The following is a 16,763-nucleotide window of genomic DNA, read 5'->3' as shown; positions in this document are numbered from 1 at the left end:
ACATTGACTCTGCGCCCGGTTGACGCCTGCGGTGTGCGTAATTGGTGATTTTAGCCGCTGCCATTCCACCCTGAATGCGGACTTTCCACTCCGTGCATAATGGGCCTTTAGGGTGCAAGTCTACATGCTCCTACCTGGAGAACAATTGTCTTGCTCATGTCAGGAGAACATCTCTCACCCCCATGCTGGACAACGGAATGTTTACCTATGATGACAATTGTCCAGCATGGGACTGAGGGATGTGAAAGCTGGTCTGGCCTTTTCTCCTGACATCAGCAAGACAATTGTCCTCCAGGTAGGAGCATGTAGACTTAGGCCCTTAAGTGGTACAAAATCTCCCTCCAATCTCCCTCCATTAGCCTGAAGCTGTATGTTTTGTGCAAAGGCTCCCCCTTTTCTGCTGCTGATCAAATAACGCTGACACAAACTGGGTTTACCACCACGGTAGAATGAGGCAGTCGAGTGGGTTGAGCCATTTAAGCCTTTGCTGCTATGTGCATTAGGAATGGATAGAATTGTTACTTCTCTTGAGGTCATCTATGTAAAGAAGAGGTAAACTGGTTTACTGCAGCTTTAGCAACAAGGACTAGGAGCAGTGGATTCAAAATATGGGAAAGGGGGTTCCACCTAAGCCTTTTCTGATAGTGAGGGCTGTTAGTAGATGGAATATGTTACCTTGGAGAGTGGCGGAGTCTCCATTGGAAGTTTTTAGGAGGAGATTGGATGAGCACTTGTCTGGAGCTTGATTTTCAAGCCCCCAAGAAGGTGGGAGGCTGGACAAGATGGCCCTTTATGGTCACTTCCAGCTCTGTGATTCTGATTCTACCTCCCCTCGTATAGCCAGCTGTTATGAAGAAGAAGAAGAAGAGTTGGTTCTTATATGCCGCTTTTCCCTACCCGAAGGAGGCTCAAAGCGGCTTACAATCGCCTTCCGTTTCTACTCCCCACAACAGACACCCTGTGAGGGAGGTGAGGCTGAGAGAGCCCTGATATCACTGCTCCATCATAGTAGCTCTACCAATGCTGTGACTGGCCCAAGGTCACCCAGCTGGCTGCATGTGGGGAGTGCAGAATCGAACCCAGCATGCCAGATTAGAAGTCCGCACTCCTAACCATTACACCAAACTGGCTCTCCTATTCCACTCCATTCCAACCAGGAATGTACTAATTTGCATATCTTCAAATCATGACTTAAAGTGAAGAGTAAACCATTGTTGGGAATCCTGGTTTGCAAGACGCAGCCATACAATTTGTTAGTCAGACTGGATGTGATGGCAAATTTACGACTAGTAGCAACAGTGGCAATATCTTGGGACCCAGCCACGTGCTGGGAAAGAGGCTCCAGGTGAGATACTGAAAAATCATAAGCTTCCTATCACTTTGAGATCCAATTCTTGTAGTGTGCCTGATGTTCTGCACGGGAAAATGAAATGCAAGGGTGCCAAAATCAACTTCAGATGTCACCAATACTAACAGAAGAGTCAAGCGTTCGCTCAGCCTTTGCCCACTAAAAGGTATTCGGCCAACATTAGACAAACATGTTTCTGCCATCAGAAAACAAACCAAATACGCAAATTTATTTTATAAATGTGTATTTATTTTTTACCAAAATTCAGCTTTGAAGATTTCTGCTGGGGAAAGGAAAGGGAGGGGAGAAAATGTACATGGAATACAGTTATATGACCAGGAATGTTACTCTGGTACCTGGTTGCAGATGCACGGTTTAGCATCAGAAAGTAAGTGACATCTTCGGCGTTTCTCACAAATTTGCCCGAGGAGGGAAAAGGTCAAGGTCTAAAACTTTTAGTGATCTGAGGTATTAAGAATTGTGCCCTGCATATTCATCTGTCCTTCTGTATGTTCACCTGTCTGTAGGCCTGTACAGTGAACATACAGAACATATGCAACAATGAAAACGGGGTTGCACTTACCTGTAACCGTTGTTCATCAAGTGGCCTTTGTGCAGGCACACATCCCTCCCACCTTTCCATGCTGTGGGCTGCCAATCAAGCAACAGTCTCCTCAGGGTAGCAAAGGGAACTGAGGGAGTTCTTTTCTTGCCTCTGTTATGTGACCCTTTGGGCTGGAAAGGGATGTCTGCAGACAGAGGGGAGGGGGAGCACTCTTAGAGCCTAGAAACTTCTTTAAAAGTTTGGAAGCTCTTCTCTGTAGCAGGCCTGTGGTCTTACAGTCCCGTGTGTGACAGCATAGAAAGCCACTCAATGAACAGTCTGTTTATAAACAGTGCTTGTCAGATACCAGTCTCAGCTCTACTGGGTCACTGCCATTCCCTCCAATTAAGTATACTAGGAAAAATATTGTATTCAAGGGTAACACTTTGGCAACTGTTAGCCTTCTAGTGAGCCAGTACAATTGTACGTCGTTTTTCTCGCAAGGAAAAAGAAACACATAAAAGTAGAAAAACAGAACAAGTGTAGCCTACGTGGCATATGGCATACCAGAACTGTTCTCGTTCCTTAGAAATATTTAACCAAAAGACCTAGCAAAATGCTTGCAAAATACATTGTTGTATATAAATCAAAAGCTATCAACAGCTGCTGACGGAAGAGGTAGACAAACCCTACAGGCTTGTTGGATGAATCGATGGGACAGGCACTGGGTGTGCTATTCCATTCAAACACAGCACAGTTTCCAAGCCAAAGGAGAACGTGATGGAATGAAAACATTTCGGGAATACCTCCCTGTTCTCCCAACCACACCCCATGGGAGTGGCTGAATTAGTTAACAATGTGCATATAGTCCAAATAACCGTATAAGCCGTTAATGCAGGATCAATCAGCTTTGGAAGGCCATCTCAAGGGCACATGAAAAAGCCACTTTGGTCACAAGTCGTCCACAGGATGACTCACCCAGAGTGCAACCCGTTGCTTGGCAACCACTTGCTGCATCCCAGGGAAAGACCCAGTTCTGTCTGTCATCCCCCTCTCATCTGTCCAAGGCAGCATCCGCGTATATTAAGCTCCCTCACATCCATCCTCCGTTCCCAGTCGACAGCCAGCTTTCAGACAGCATTTTGAATTCAGCAGTGTTTGAAAGACTAGCTCAGGGGCTGGAAAGTTCATCTCCCCCCCCCCCCTCTTCTTCTTGTGCTGCTCAACTGCCCCCCCCCCCCATCTGCCCGAGGCTTAGCCAAATCCGTGTCCCTGGTGCACAGCACGTATCACATCTCAAGCCCATTGGAATTATCCATCAACTACAACTTGATTATGAAGCCTGCCAATTTGTTGGCTGGAATATCCGTAAGTTAGGCTGGGGAGGGGAAAGGAAATTAAGTACTGCGGTACTTCTAATGAATCTGAACAATTACTCAATGGAGGGCTCCAGATCGGTACCTTTTTGATCCTAAGCTGACGCAGCCCAGAGAACGGTGCTTCCAGGGGAACAAGACAGAACATCTGTCTTGAGGTTTTTCCCTACAATAATCAATCTCTTTGCTACTAAATGGATTATGCCAGCAACAGCCGCAGTCCTTGCACTCCAACCTCAGAAGGAACACAAGTTCCAAAATGCAGGATCAGACCTGTGGCCCATCTAGTTCAGCATCCTCTTTCCCAGAGCCAGAGCTAATTGGGCCAACCTACTGGGCTATTGCTCTGCCCCACTTGTGCTTCCCAAGTGGTAGTGCCCCATGTCAATTTAGCTGCATTATGTTTTACGATTCCCCTCCATTCAGAGATAGAATGAGCAAAGGATAGTCTAGAAGAAACTGTTAGCAAGATGGGTGGATTAGGTCAGCTCCACTGCCAGCTGGCTGCTATTCAGCAGATGTGCCCATTAAACCTCACAAAATATGTGTGCTATAAAGACACCCTTCCGAAAGCTGCCCGACGGAGCCGGGAATGTTTGCATTGAAAACCTACAGCCGCCAGCTCAACTCCTGCTCAGCAGCCCCTAGAGAACGCCTATTCTCCCTTCCTTGCCACTCCAACTGGAGTTCTGCTGAATGTCCTGGAAAAACAGCTGCTGCTGAAGACTTTTTAGACTGTCCAAGACATCTGGAGAGAGATGCTCAGCACCCCTGTGGCCTTCCTGATCTTTCCCCCCCTTCTCCTCCTCCTCTTCTTCAACGGGGTCATCTGAAGGCAGAGGAGAACATCTGGAGATGTAACCTTGGTCCGATTGCACTGACTGCCTCTGATCTTTGTGCACATCCTCAAAAACAAGGGCCGGCTGTTGTTCATTAACAACTTCATGGCTGACAGGCGGTTCTGAAAACGCGAGGCTTTGGTGGTAGAGAGAAAACATTAGTCCCTCCAGCTGTTGCCTCACATCATCTGGCATGGGCTGGCCATTTGAGGATAGTTCTTCTTGATGAATAACGCTGTTCCTCCTCGGCAGGCTCGTCTCCAGTACTGGGTCTCTTCCTTCGATCCAATCTTCATTGGTCAGCAGCTGATGGCTGATGACCTCCCTTTCTTCTGCAAACTCAACTGGCTCCACTACCTGGACCACAGAAGCCTCGTCCTCTGCAGGAATGATCAACGTCTGGAATGCTGGGTGGTCCTCTGGAAGCAGCTGGGGAAGCAGCTTACAGGTTCCAAGCTCATCCTCGTTGATGCAAAGGCTGACCAGGCAACAACTGTTGGGCTCGGGCTCCCGGGGAAGCAGCTGCTGCTTCAAAATCCCCCCTTCGTCCAGTGCTAAATCCTCACAGAGTTCCTCATTCAGGGACTGCAGGTCCTCCGCTCCTTCACAGCCGGCGTTTTCTTTTTCGAACCAATCGGGGTGCTCAGCCTGCAATTCCTTGAACTTCTGCACGGCTTCTTTCAGCTTCCTGCCACTCTGGCTTTCGGCGTACTTTTCAGCGGAGATCTCCGGAATCCGATGGACCCGCCCTGGCTCAAACTTCTCCATGTCCTGGATCAGGAAGTAAACGTCTTCGAATTTATCCATCAGCTGGTACCTGGAGGTGACGTTGAAGGGGTCTGGAATGTCCCTTTCACTGCTGATGCCCTCAAAGTAGCAGACCAGGTAAGTGCCGAAGCAAGCGGGCTGCTTGAAGTCTGGCAGGATCAGATTCAAAGCGGGGGTGAACATGTCCCCCATCGGCAGCAGGTTATCTTGCCTGAGGGAGACGGACCCTTCCTTGTGCCCAAGCATGGCCTGCCACTTGGCTCGGGTGCCTCGAGAGCAAAGGAGGATGATCTTGGCAGAGCGTCCCTCCATTTCTTGCTTTTGCCGGGTGAGCCAGCGTAAGGCCCCCACCTTGGAAACCTCGTGCTCCTCCAGCAGGTCTAAGACTACCTCGGTCCCACACTCTGCGAACATGAACTGAGCAAGCTTCATCACGACGTCGACGTAGAGCTTGTGGTCAGCAGAATACACGATCCAAACCTTGCTGGGCTTCAGGAGCGGGGCAGGCCACGACTCCGGCGACAGATCTGGAAAATCGAGATGTTACAACGGCCTGTTAGGGTAGCTGCGTTCCATGTATGGCAAGCGAGAGACGAAAGGGACAAGGACTTGATGTAAGGTGTGGCTAACTTGAATTCAGCTGACACAGTTTTAACCAACCTCTTTTGGTGGCAAGAGGATGATCCTCCACATCTCAATTCAGTCCCAAACCTGTCTAAGATCAGCAAAGAGAGCTGAAGTAACATTTGCTGCAGGAGCATGGTTGCAAGATACTTCGGTTTAGTGTGTTTCAAGGCCACTAAGCAGTAAAGAAAATTCCTTTATTAAGAGGCTAAATTGCACTAGAACAGAGGTTGTAGAGCAGGAGTGGCCAAACTGTGGCCAGCTGTCTATGGACTACAATTCCCATGCGCCCCTGCCAATAGCATCCTGGCAGGGGCTCATGGGAATTGTAGTTTGGTGCCAGTTGGGAGAGCCAGTTTGGTGTAGTGGTTAGGAGTGCGGACTTCTAATCTGGCAACCAGCTGGGTGACCTTGGGCTGGCCACGGCACTGATAAAACTGTTCTGACTGGGCAGTGATATCAGGGCTCTCTCAGCCTCATCTACCTCACAGGGTGTCTGTTGTGGGGAGAGCAAAGGGAAGGCGAATGTGAGCCGCTTTAAGCCTCCTTCGGGTAGGGAAAAGCGGCATATAAGAACCAACTCTTCTTCTTCTTCTTCTTGTCCATGGACATCTGGAGAGCCACAGTTTGGCCACCCTTGAGGGTGGGGCCTCCAAGACACCAGGTCTATGTGTTCCTCCCTCCCCATCTCTCTCACCCACTTATATAGAGAGGCTTCGTTCCTGCATGTTTGTTCTGCAAGCCCTTTCAATAGACCAGTGGTTTCCCAGGGGCCCTGCAGCTCCTGGAGAAAAGTACGGATGGAGCCAAGCCACAGCCTAAGCCATAGACCCCAGTCCTGGGTTTCCTTTTCAAATTCACCCTCACAAACTTTGCAAAAATATACCAAGGGCCTCCAAACTACAAAGCAAACTACTTTGTCGTGTTTGTTTGTGCTTAGGGCCAAATTAGGCACTGCCTGTCATAGAGTCATAAGAGTTGAAAGGGACCTCCTGGGTCATCTAGTCCAGCCCCCTGTACTGTGCAGGAAATCTAACAGCAATACAGCCAACTCAGAATAAAACAGTGTTTTAATCCCTACAGTGCTAGAGACATTCCTAAACCTTTGGGACACAGCAATTTCCTCTCTACTGCCATCTAGGAAACTTTGCTACCTTTTTGTCCTGAAAATTAAGTAACCAGCTGCACTACCCAACTTCCATTATCCCAGTCTAAACCTACTGCTCTATACAGAGCAGCCTTTCTTGAGGAACCCTTGAGACATTGTTCAGGCTTCGAGAAACCCCAACAGTGACACTATCACGCAGAATATGGCTGGGAAGCAGAGCTGTGGACACACCCACCCGGGGCCCCTTCCTATCCCTTCCAGCTCTATCACTGGCCATTTTGGGGAGGTGGGTTATATATAGCTATGTCACCCAATTAATGTTTAACACATTAATTTTTTAAAAATAATTAATTCCCACCCATTTGGGAAACCATTATTAAACCCCAGGGTTTCACAAAAGCTGGTGGAGAAAGCCTGCTACAGAGCAAGACTGGAATAATTCTACCCTCTTGATCAGGGGTAGTCAAACTGCGGCCCTCCAGATGTCCATGGACTACAATTCCCAGGAGCCCCTGCCAGCATTTGCTGGCAGGGGCTTGTGGGGATTGTAGTCCATGGACATCTGGAGGGCCGCAGTTTGACTACCCCTGCTCTTGATCATATAATGGTACACTCCTAAAGCAGAGTTATTTTGAAGCCAATGGGTATAATGTTATTTAGGATTGCACTGAAAGTCAACTGGTTACTGTTAGTTTAAAAAGTTCCCTTAAAACACAACATGAACCAAAACAACCAGGTCCATCTTGATTATGTCAGTGGAAGCCCAACATTCCCCACAATTTTGATTCAGGCAGTAAAGAGGCAGAGGTGCTCATAATATTTCACAGCCTCCTGCTGCCAGGCAATAAAGGACACAAAAGCTCACAGCTCTTGATAGCTCCCTGGTTTTAAAAACTTAAAACATTGCCCCCAGGGTCCTGGATTGTAAAAGTGAATGACGGGCAAGATTCCCTTACCATCGCTTGCCCCAACACTACGGCTTGTTCCGGGAAGTCGTCCTGAGCAAGGGAAAAACAAAAACCAAACATAAGGAGAACATATAAACGGGATCTAGGAATGACAATGCTATTGAAGGCTACGAGCTGTTAGCAGTTCTAAGACCCAGCAGCTGGCCATCCATCAGCGGAAATGTTTGAGAGATGGGCTTGGGGGAGTGGAACAAAGAAATGATGAGTGATTTATCACTCGGTCTGTTCTCAGTGTCAAAGCCTTTGTCCTTGCTCTCCTCCAAGCTTCCCTGCCCTTGGAAACCCGCACAGGGCTTTTGTGGATGTATGTTTCCGTATGCAATGAAAGCTACCACTCAGGTCCTCTGAAATTAAGTTCAGAGAATAAAGGGACCATTCATATGTAGGTGGTTAGGAAGAAAGGCGGATGACTTACATATATGGAGAACAATGGAGATCTGAAGGATTTAACATCTGTAAGTAGCCTGTGCTGAGAATTGGAACTCTAGTTACCTTGTCATTTTAATTGCTATTGTTATATTGTTTTATGATGAATGTTTTAATGTATTTATCATGCTGTATATTGTCCCGTGCCGGTATTCTGGAGGGGCTTTTATATAAATCCAAATCCAAATAAACAAAAATAAATAAGAACTAGAGACCTGAAATGTAGGAGAAGAGAGAGAGGAAGAAGAAGACAAAGAAGTAGTAGTTTATATTTATAGCCCTCACTTCTCTGGTAGACTTGGGAATGGTCACATCAGATAAAACGCCAACAGAAATACAATCAATATATAACAAATTAAACAATTACATGCATTAAGTTTTAAATTCATTAAAATTATATTGAAATCACCTACTTTAGTTTTTAAATCTTCTGAGGCGTTGATCAATATTTAGTTGGTGAAAGGTTAGCTGGGTTCTCAAGCACGGAGGCTCCATGGTGTTATTTCCCAGCATCAACTATAAGCCTGGCAGAAGAGTCCTCTGGAGTCGTTTAAGGTCCTGGGTTCCTGATCTCACCAGGGACAGCGTTACCCCAGGCCAGGGCTAAAGTGTTGGGCTAGTAGAGAGTCAGACCTAACCTATCACCCTAGCAAAAAGACTCGAATATTCTTACTGCAAACTTATCAGAATGCTGGCCTACCTTACAGGTTTGTTGTGGAGATCGCCAAGACAGACTGTGCTTTGTTGAACAATTAATCATAGATAATGGGGAATAAGCTAGTTGGGGGCCAAACAAGGAATCCCAATAGCTCCCTTCATGCCAAAGTACCGCAGAAGGTTGAAGACCCAGCAACAGGCAGTTCTATGGGGATGTGAGGAAGCAACAAGTTGGCCTACCCTCCTCCCCGGGTTTTCAGCCCACTTCATACCTTTGTATCGCCGAGCCTGGCAGAAAACCCAAGCAACGATAGCTCCAATGACGGAAAAGCAGACGAGAGTGCTGCACCAGGACACCCAGACCGAAGAATCTGCAACACAGGAAGTCATTTTTATGGCTGCATTTCTCCCACTCAGACAGTCCCAAAAAGCATGGCTCGGAATGGGTGGGGAGGGGGCACCTGCACTCAATCATCAAGCTGGGAGCCATTAAACAAAATACGTCGTCACTACTTCCCTTGAATATCTTTATCCCGCATTTCAGCTTCTGACGTAACTCGGGGTAAATAAAACTCTGTGTGCTGGCAGGTTTGAAAAAGGAGGGCAGTTTAGTGAAATATCCAGGGCTGCTTGTTTCAGGACCAAGACAAAATCTCCAGTTTTTTTAGGCCCTGCTGAACTAGGGGAGTTTAGCTCAATGATCTTTTTCCTCGTATGGTTTATTCCTCCACTCTGGCTGCTCCTTGAAATCATTCCCTGGGCATACGGCAAGCTTCTCCGCTTGAAGACCCTGACTGGGTTCAGACACACATGAAGCCCGTTAGTTACGGCCTAGAATTAGGAAGTTGTCTGTTGGTTTCTTATATCACAATACCATAGTGTGTTTATTTGCTGTCAAGTCACAGCTGATGTATGCATGATGACCCCACAGATGGGAGACACAGAGAGATTGTTTGTCCCTGCATTGTGACCCAGGACTTCCTTGGTCTCTTATCCAAATATTAACCAGGACCAATCTTGCTCAGCCTCTGGACCAGAACCGATGGGATGAAATTAATTCAAGAGAAATTCCACCTAAACATCCGGAAGAAGTTCCTGACAGTTAGAGTGGTTTCTCAGTGGAACAGGCTTCCTCGGGAGGTGGTGGGTTCTCCATCTTTGGAGATTTTTAAGCAGAGGCTGGATAGCCATCTGACGGAGAGGCTGATTCTGTGAAGGTTCAAGGGGGTGGCAGGTTACAGTGGATGAATGATAGGGATGTGAGTGTCAAGCCCGGCTTGCCAGATTAGAGGCCCCTGCTCTCAACCACTACACCATACTGGCTCTGAGGATTTGGTGTGAGGAGAGGGTTAATGCAAAAAGCTTCCCCATTAAGTGTTTGTGAGATTTCAGCTTCTCCCTGCCTTTGCAGTGTTTGGTGTCAAAGATTGTTGATACGGGGAAGCCTTTGGTTCATGTTGCAATGCAGGCAGGCTTCTGAACAGAAGGATGGAGAAAACAAAACCGGGATCTGTCAAAACAAACCAGAACTGATTGATCGTCTGTGCAGAGAAACCTGGTTTCACAAACTACAGTGAAACCAGACTGGTCTTTTGCGCTATGTTGGTGCAGATGTAACAAAAAATCACGGTCCCATCAAACTAACTAAGGTTAGTGTGAACACTGGAATGTGGGCTACTCCACTAAGGTGACATCAAACCAGGTATGAAGCATGCCTTGAAGGTTGTTTAATTAAACCACAGTTAGTTTCATCTATGGTTTCTATATAACAGAAGGCTCATTCCCTGGCATCATTGGTGTTGCAATGCTCACTGGGATTACTGGCCTTAGGCAGGGATGACGACCGCTTGCAAGAGAAATGCCGGTTAAAATAATCCATGCTTTTGTGTTATGTGGGATTAAGCCAAGTCTCTATGATACTCTATGAACAATTTCTGCTACTCTTGTGATCAGGGAGGGATTTCAGCCTCATTTCAATTATTTGGAGGCAGCTGCTTACACAACTCCTGGGTTCAGCTTCATGATTGCGGGGCAGGCACCTGTGCTAGTCCTCCGGATACTCCATTTTTCCTTTGTGCCCAAGTTTCTTTCCCCGCATGTATTATTTTGCTACTTAATGGTACTTTTACATATATAAAAAACTGTGCACATTAGCCAAGACACACCGGTGGTGTAGTGGTTAGGAGTACAGACTTCTAATCTGGCGAGCCGGGTTTGATTCCCCCACTACCCCCACATACAGCCAGCTGGACGACTTTGGGCCAGTCACAGCACTGATAAAGCTGTTCTGACCGAACAGTAATATCAGGGCTCTCTCAGCCTCACCTCCCTCACAGGGTGTCTGTTGTGGGGAGAGGAAGGGAAGGCGAATGTAAGCTGCTTTGAGCCTCCTTCGGGTAGAGAAAAGTGACATATAAGAACCAGCTCTTCTTCTTCTTCAGTAATCTCAGGGCTCTCTCAGCCTCACCTCCCTCACAGGATGTCTGTTGTAGGGAGAGGAAAGGGAAGGCGAATGTAAGATGCTCTGAGCCTCCTTCGGGTAGAGAAAAGCAGCATATAAGAACCAACTCTTCTTCTTAAAGAGGTTCTGCCACCGGTGTGCCTTTTATTAGCAGTAATAACCATCTTCCAGCTATATGAGCACAAACAAAGGTTGTACCAGTTCTATTTATCATGTCGTCGCTTCTTGTAGGCAGGAAGGAAGGCAGAATACAAGGGATGGAAGCAGAATGCCTCAGACAATCCGTCCCGCAAGCAGCAAAGAACGGCTGGATCTGAATGGAAGAGCAAGGCAAGAACAAGTTTAGCAGTTAACCCAATTTGCTCCTCTGATGCAATTTCTAAAACCAAAAACCAGAGCAGAAATTGTCTCCAGTGTAATTGTTATTATTTCCATTTATTACCTGCCATTCCCAAGTGGCTCGTGGCGGGTTCAAAAAGTTTGAATAAAATCCCCAATAAAACTCCCGTTAAAATCCCAGACATAAAAGCACGTAGATCTATAATCACAACCAAAAGAGAGATATGGCGGAAAAAGCAATTCGAAACACTATGCATTCCCCCCACTAGACATCTCATAGAGGGAGGGGGGAAGTGGGGGGCGGATGGAACCCATGGCTGCCATACACATTGCTCTATCCTGGAAGGGGGGCCATACAGATCTTCCTTGGCTCACCGGCTTCAACCACAGATCTGGCGGAAGAGCTCCATAACACCTTTTACTGACGGTATGTTTTTGTTCAGGGCCCCTTGAGTTAGAAGCCGTTCCATTTTGTTTTTTTAACATTTGACCAACAGCCCAGAAATAATACTAAGCATAGAGAAAGCACCACTTCAGACTTTAGCATGGAGGAGGACAAAGCTTCCATGGGTCACAGCAAAATTCTCAGACACATTCAAGAGGAAATTGCTATCTGCCCTTTAGTTATGACGACTGTTTATGCCACATAACCAGAAATAAGGTGCTCTGGATTCCTAATCCTATGTGGTCTGAAGCAGAAAAGGACAGGAGATCCACTGTTCACGAACGGTGCCCCAAAATGAAACGATACATTCCAGTTCTTTCATATTAAGCTGTCACGCGGCCGAAAGAGGAGAGGCAAAGGAAAAGAAGACAAATTCCTTCGTATTGCTACACTTAAAAGAATAAAAAACACTGCAAGAGACACAAACGGAGCAAACTGGAAAAATAGAGATCTTTAATGAGGTTACCGTTGGGATCTTTGCCATGCTTGCCATGTCGTTGGCAGCCCACATTTTTCTAACCCACTAGTTCAGGGGTAGTCAAACTGCGGCCCTCCAGATGTCCATGGACTACAATTCCCAGGAGCCCCTGCCAGCGTTTGCAGGGGCTCATGGGAATTGTAGTCCATGGACATCTGGAGGGCCGCAGTTTGACTACCCCTGCACTAGTTGTTCTCCAGTCTTTATGCTTAGAAACTGAAATAGTACAAAAGTTACCGTGGACTCTCCCAACCTTTATCTGTACAAATACGTCTCCCAAAGAGTCTTAAACCCGCTCAGGATCCCTGACCCTGGCCTGGTGGAACGCTCTACCAAATGAAATCAGTGTCTTGCTGAAGCTGCTGGAAATTCACCCAAACCATACTCCAGCGAAAGGTTTTATGTGACCTTCTCCTACCTTTTCCCCATAAATGAGAGAATGGACAGACTAAGTATTTCATGTCTTTTAAAAATGTTTAAATAATATATTACCTCAACTTAAACCTCTATTCTTGTATCTTAACTTTATCGATTGCAATTTGATGCAATCCACTCTGAGTCCACAGAGAGAGGGTGGGCAGGGGAAAAAATCAAAGTATAAATAAATAAAAAATATATAAATGCATCCGCCACCCTACCTGCACTTTGTATAAGCAACAAGCCTTCAAATTGTTCTCTATCTCAATGGTGACATTCAGACGCTGCTGCAGCCCTTCCTGCAAGAATACCAGGAGAGACGTAATGTGGGAAAAAGAATATGAGATTAAACCAGCAATGAGGACAGGCAGCAGTGCTAAGGGGGGCAGGGGAGAGAAAAGGATGGATAAAGGTAAAGGTATCCCCTGTGCAAGCACCGAGTCATGTCTGACCCTTGGGGTGACGCCCTCTAGCGTTTTCATGGCAGACTCAATACGGGGTGGTTTGCCAGTGCCTTCCCCAGTCATGACCGTTTACCCCCCAGCAAGCTCATTTTACCCCCTCATTTTACCGACCTCGGAAGGATGGAAGGCTGAGTCAACCTTGAGCCGGCTGCTGGGATCGAACTCCCAACCTCATGGGCAAAGCTTTCAGGCGGCTGCCTTACCACTCTGCGCCACAAGAGGCTCTTGTAAAGGATGGATACGTGATGTTAAAACGCATTGTTTTCCGACGGATGCTTCGTGAGTTAAAAAAAGATTTAAGAGCAGAAATGGGAGCCTAGCGTAGAGGATGAGTCAAATTTATTACTAATAGTATAACAGAAATAACCAGGAAACCTGTTCCACCTTAAAAGGCAACATCATTTTATTTTGGCATTGACTTATACACTGACTATGCAGTGACTGCAGTGGGAAAAGGGGGCTCTCATTCCGGAAAGCTGCTAGTCCTTAAGGTGCCCCAGGATCCTTTTTTTTTGCTACAACAGGCTAAATGGCTATAAGTTCTGGAATTAGGACAGAAATAGTATACAAGCAGCCCCAGGAACAGAGCTGCTTGAAAATGGATTCATGAGTGTGAGTTCAAAATCAGGTGAGGAAATCAAGGCCCTGTACTTTACTTAGAGGAGGGCAGGGAGCGTTTCCTGTTGGTAGCAGAGGACAGAACCTAGTGCTTTTCAGAGAATGATTATCTGACCATCGAATCGAATTTGTGGGCCTGAGCTCAATGCATGGTGCTCTCAGGAACCAGGTTTGTTCCTTTAAGGTCTACTTGCCTGGAGAAGCTGAGAGAGGTATTTGATCTTCAAGTACCTGCTGTTTTGCTTCCATGTCAGAGATTGAGGTAGAAGGGCATCTAATTGAGGAGGAGGAAATGATTCCCTAGAAGGGACTCTTTCCTCCTATGTGGACCAGATATCCTTGCATATTACAGATGTCCTTTAGGACTGGGGAAAGGCAGGGGATGTCATCACGTAGCAAGAAAGGAGATGCTCAGGGATGTGCTGAGATGCAGGCACTGAAAAGCAACTCTAAGCAGCAATAAGAACTAGGAGTTTATTTTTCCATCCATTTAAGCTATTTATAGTCTACCTTTTCAAGGTGAGTCAATACAATCAACAAGGTGGGAATAAGGTGGAATTTGAACTTTGAGGCCTGGAGCCCACACACTGAACACAACATGCCAAGCGGTGAATTACCTCTGAGATCTCTTTCATGCCGGTCTTACATTCCCTTTCGTCTTGAAAACTGGTCACGTGGATGCGGTAACTGGCGGGGACCAGCGCTGGGCTAAAGCTCACCAGAACAGAACCGTCACCCAGGTTCGTCCCTCCAATGTTTGGCTCCCACAGGCTACCTGCGTGTTAACAAAACCATTATGAATCCCTGGATATCGAAAGCGAATTTAATTACAACATTTTACTCCTGGTCGAAAGGTCACAAAACAGCTTACAAGAAATAAACCAATATATTGATAGAATAAAACCGATAATAAAAACCCTAGCATAAAATCGACAGAATTAAATCATCCCTACAGGGCTGTAAACAATGGACCAAAAACAGAAGAAACAAAACAAAAAAGCAGTGGCGAGATAAATAATAAGAAATAGCCATTAAAACTGCTATCGCTATAACCAGGAGCATCTTAGAAGAAGAGCTGTTTCTTACACCCTGCTTTTCACTACTCAAAGGAGTCCCAAAGTGGCTTACAAGCAGCCTTCTCTTCCTCCCCCACAACAGACACCCTATGAGGTAGGTGGGGCTGAGAGAGCTCTAACAGAATTGCTCTGCGAGAACAGCTCTAAGAGAACTGTGACTGGCTCAAGGTCACCCACCTGGCCGCATGTGGAGGATTGGATTACCGTGACATTTTCTACACCCTATGAGCTAGGTAGGGCCAAAAGAGCTCTAACAGAAGTACTCTGTGAGAACAGCTCTAAAAGAACTGTGACTGCCTCAAGGTCACCCAGCTGGCCGCATATGGAGAACTGGATTGGCGTGTCATTTTCTACGCATCAAACTGTCAATACGAACACCGCTTGTGATGAAACGCTACCTATTTGCTGACACGGTGCAGTCGTTTTCATGACAGGATCCATGCAACCTGCAACAAAAAGGAAATTCTTAGACGAGTTGCATTTGCATGTGGAAATATGGAGTATACTAAGTAGCAACACCTGACAGGAACGGATTAGCCAAGGACTGGCAACACATGAAGGGAGGAGCACTTAATGGGTCTGAGGAAAGCAGGGGGGCTTGAAGATACCTCCAAATCAGAAGGCTACAACTGGGAATAAAACTGCAGTAATTCTACTAAAGGATAGATTCAAGTGGGTAGCCGTGTTGGTTCGAAGTAGCACAACAAAAATAGAGTCCAGTAGCACCTTTAAGACCAACAAAGATTTATTCAAGGTGTGAGCTTTTGAATGCAGGCACTCTTCTTCAGACCAGTCTATTTTTGTTGGTCTACTAAAGGATAAAGCGATTTAGCTAGAGGTTACTCAGGTCTGGCTCCAACGTTTATACAAAGGATTTTAAGGAAAGGGAGCTCATGGGTCATTTCTTTACATGGGAGAAATTAACAGTGGTTCAGTCTATAGTGGCCAGTTTAGATATCAACTGAATAAGAACAATACAAGATTCCTCCCCCATAGATTAGACCAGGGGATGGGCAACCTGTGGCCATCCAGATGACCATGGACTACAATTCCCATGAATGCTCATGGGAATTGTAGTCCATGGACATAGAATCATAGAATAGAGTTGGAAGGGACCTCCTGGGTCATCTAGTCCAACCCCCTGCACTATGCAGGACACTCACAACCCTATCGCTCATCCATTGTAACCTGCCACCCCTTTGCCTTCACAGAATCAGCCTCTCTGTCAGATGGCTATCCAGCCTGTTTAAAAAATTCCAAAGATGGAGAACCCACCACCTCCCGAGGAAGCCTGTTCCACTGAGAAACTGCTCTAACTGTCAGGAACTTCTTTCGGATGTTTACATGGAATTTCTTTTGAATTAATTTCATCATTTTGAATTAATTACATCTGGAGGGCCACAGTTTGCCCACCCCTGGATTAGACCCTGTACTTGATTCAAAACACAAAATAACATAACAGAACTTACAGTCTCTGAATCGCAGTCTGACAGGGAGGACTATTTCTATGCACAGATCACCCAGACAAAATGGCTCCTCCAGATTAATTTCTAGATGACCACTAGCACTTAAGCTTAGTGAAAAGCACCTAATACTATGGTTCCAAAAGATCATTTGAAACAGTCCCTATTGTTTTGGGACTGAGATGTGGCCAGTGATGCAGAAATCTGAATGTCCACTGGTAATAGTAAGGGGGGGAAAAAGACTATGAGCTCATTTCCTTCTCTTGACCATCACAAAATCCTTCCAGTGCAATTAATGGCTAGGAAGGATGGACAGGGGTGCAAAAGGGAGAGAGGGTTCCTAG

General features: G+C 46.3%; 1 protein-coding gene across 1 annotated transcript in view; it reads right to left on the bottom strand.

Moving 5' to 3' along the window:
• Nucleotides 1-1,575: 1,575 nt before the first annotated feature.
• Nucleotides 1,576-16,763, bottom strand: part of IL17RA (interleukin 17 receptor A) — a 29,915-nt gene continuing 14,727 nt past the window's right edge. Inside the window, exons 7-13 of the mRNA XM_077340082.1 lie at nt 15,355-15,402; nt 14,498-14,655; nt 13,020-13,097; nt 11,318-11,432; nt 8,931-9,029; nt 7,564-7,605; nt 1,576-5,402 (exon numbers count right to left, since the gene is read on the bottom strand). Of these exons, the coding sequence (XP_077196197.1) occupies nt 3,913-5,402; nt 7,564-7,605; nt 8,931-9,029; nt 11,318-11,432; nt 13,020-13,097; nt 14,498-14,655; nt 15,355-15,402 (2,030 nt within the window). The 3' untranslated portion in view covers nt 1,576-3,912. The remainder of the gene's footprint in view (nt 5,403-7,563; nt 7,606-8,930; nt 9,030-11,317; nt 11,433-13,019; nt 13,098-14,497; nt 14,656-15,354; nt 15,403-16,763) is intronic.

Source organism: Paroedura picta, chromosome 5 (assembly GCF_049243985.1).
Source record: "Paroedura picta isolate Pp20150507F chromosome 5, Ppicta_v3.0, whole genome shotgun sequence".
NCBI lineage: Eukaryota > Metazoa > Chordata > Lepidosauria > Squamata > Gekkonidae > Paroedura > Paroedura picta.
Note: the sequence above shows the minus strand (reverse complement) of the source record. Positions and strands in the feature narration are given on the sequence as shown.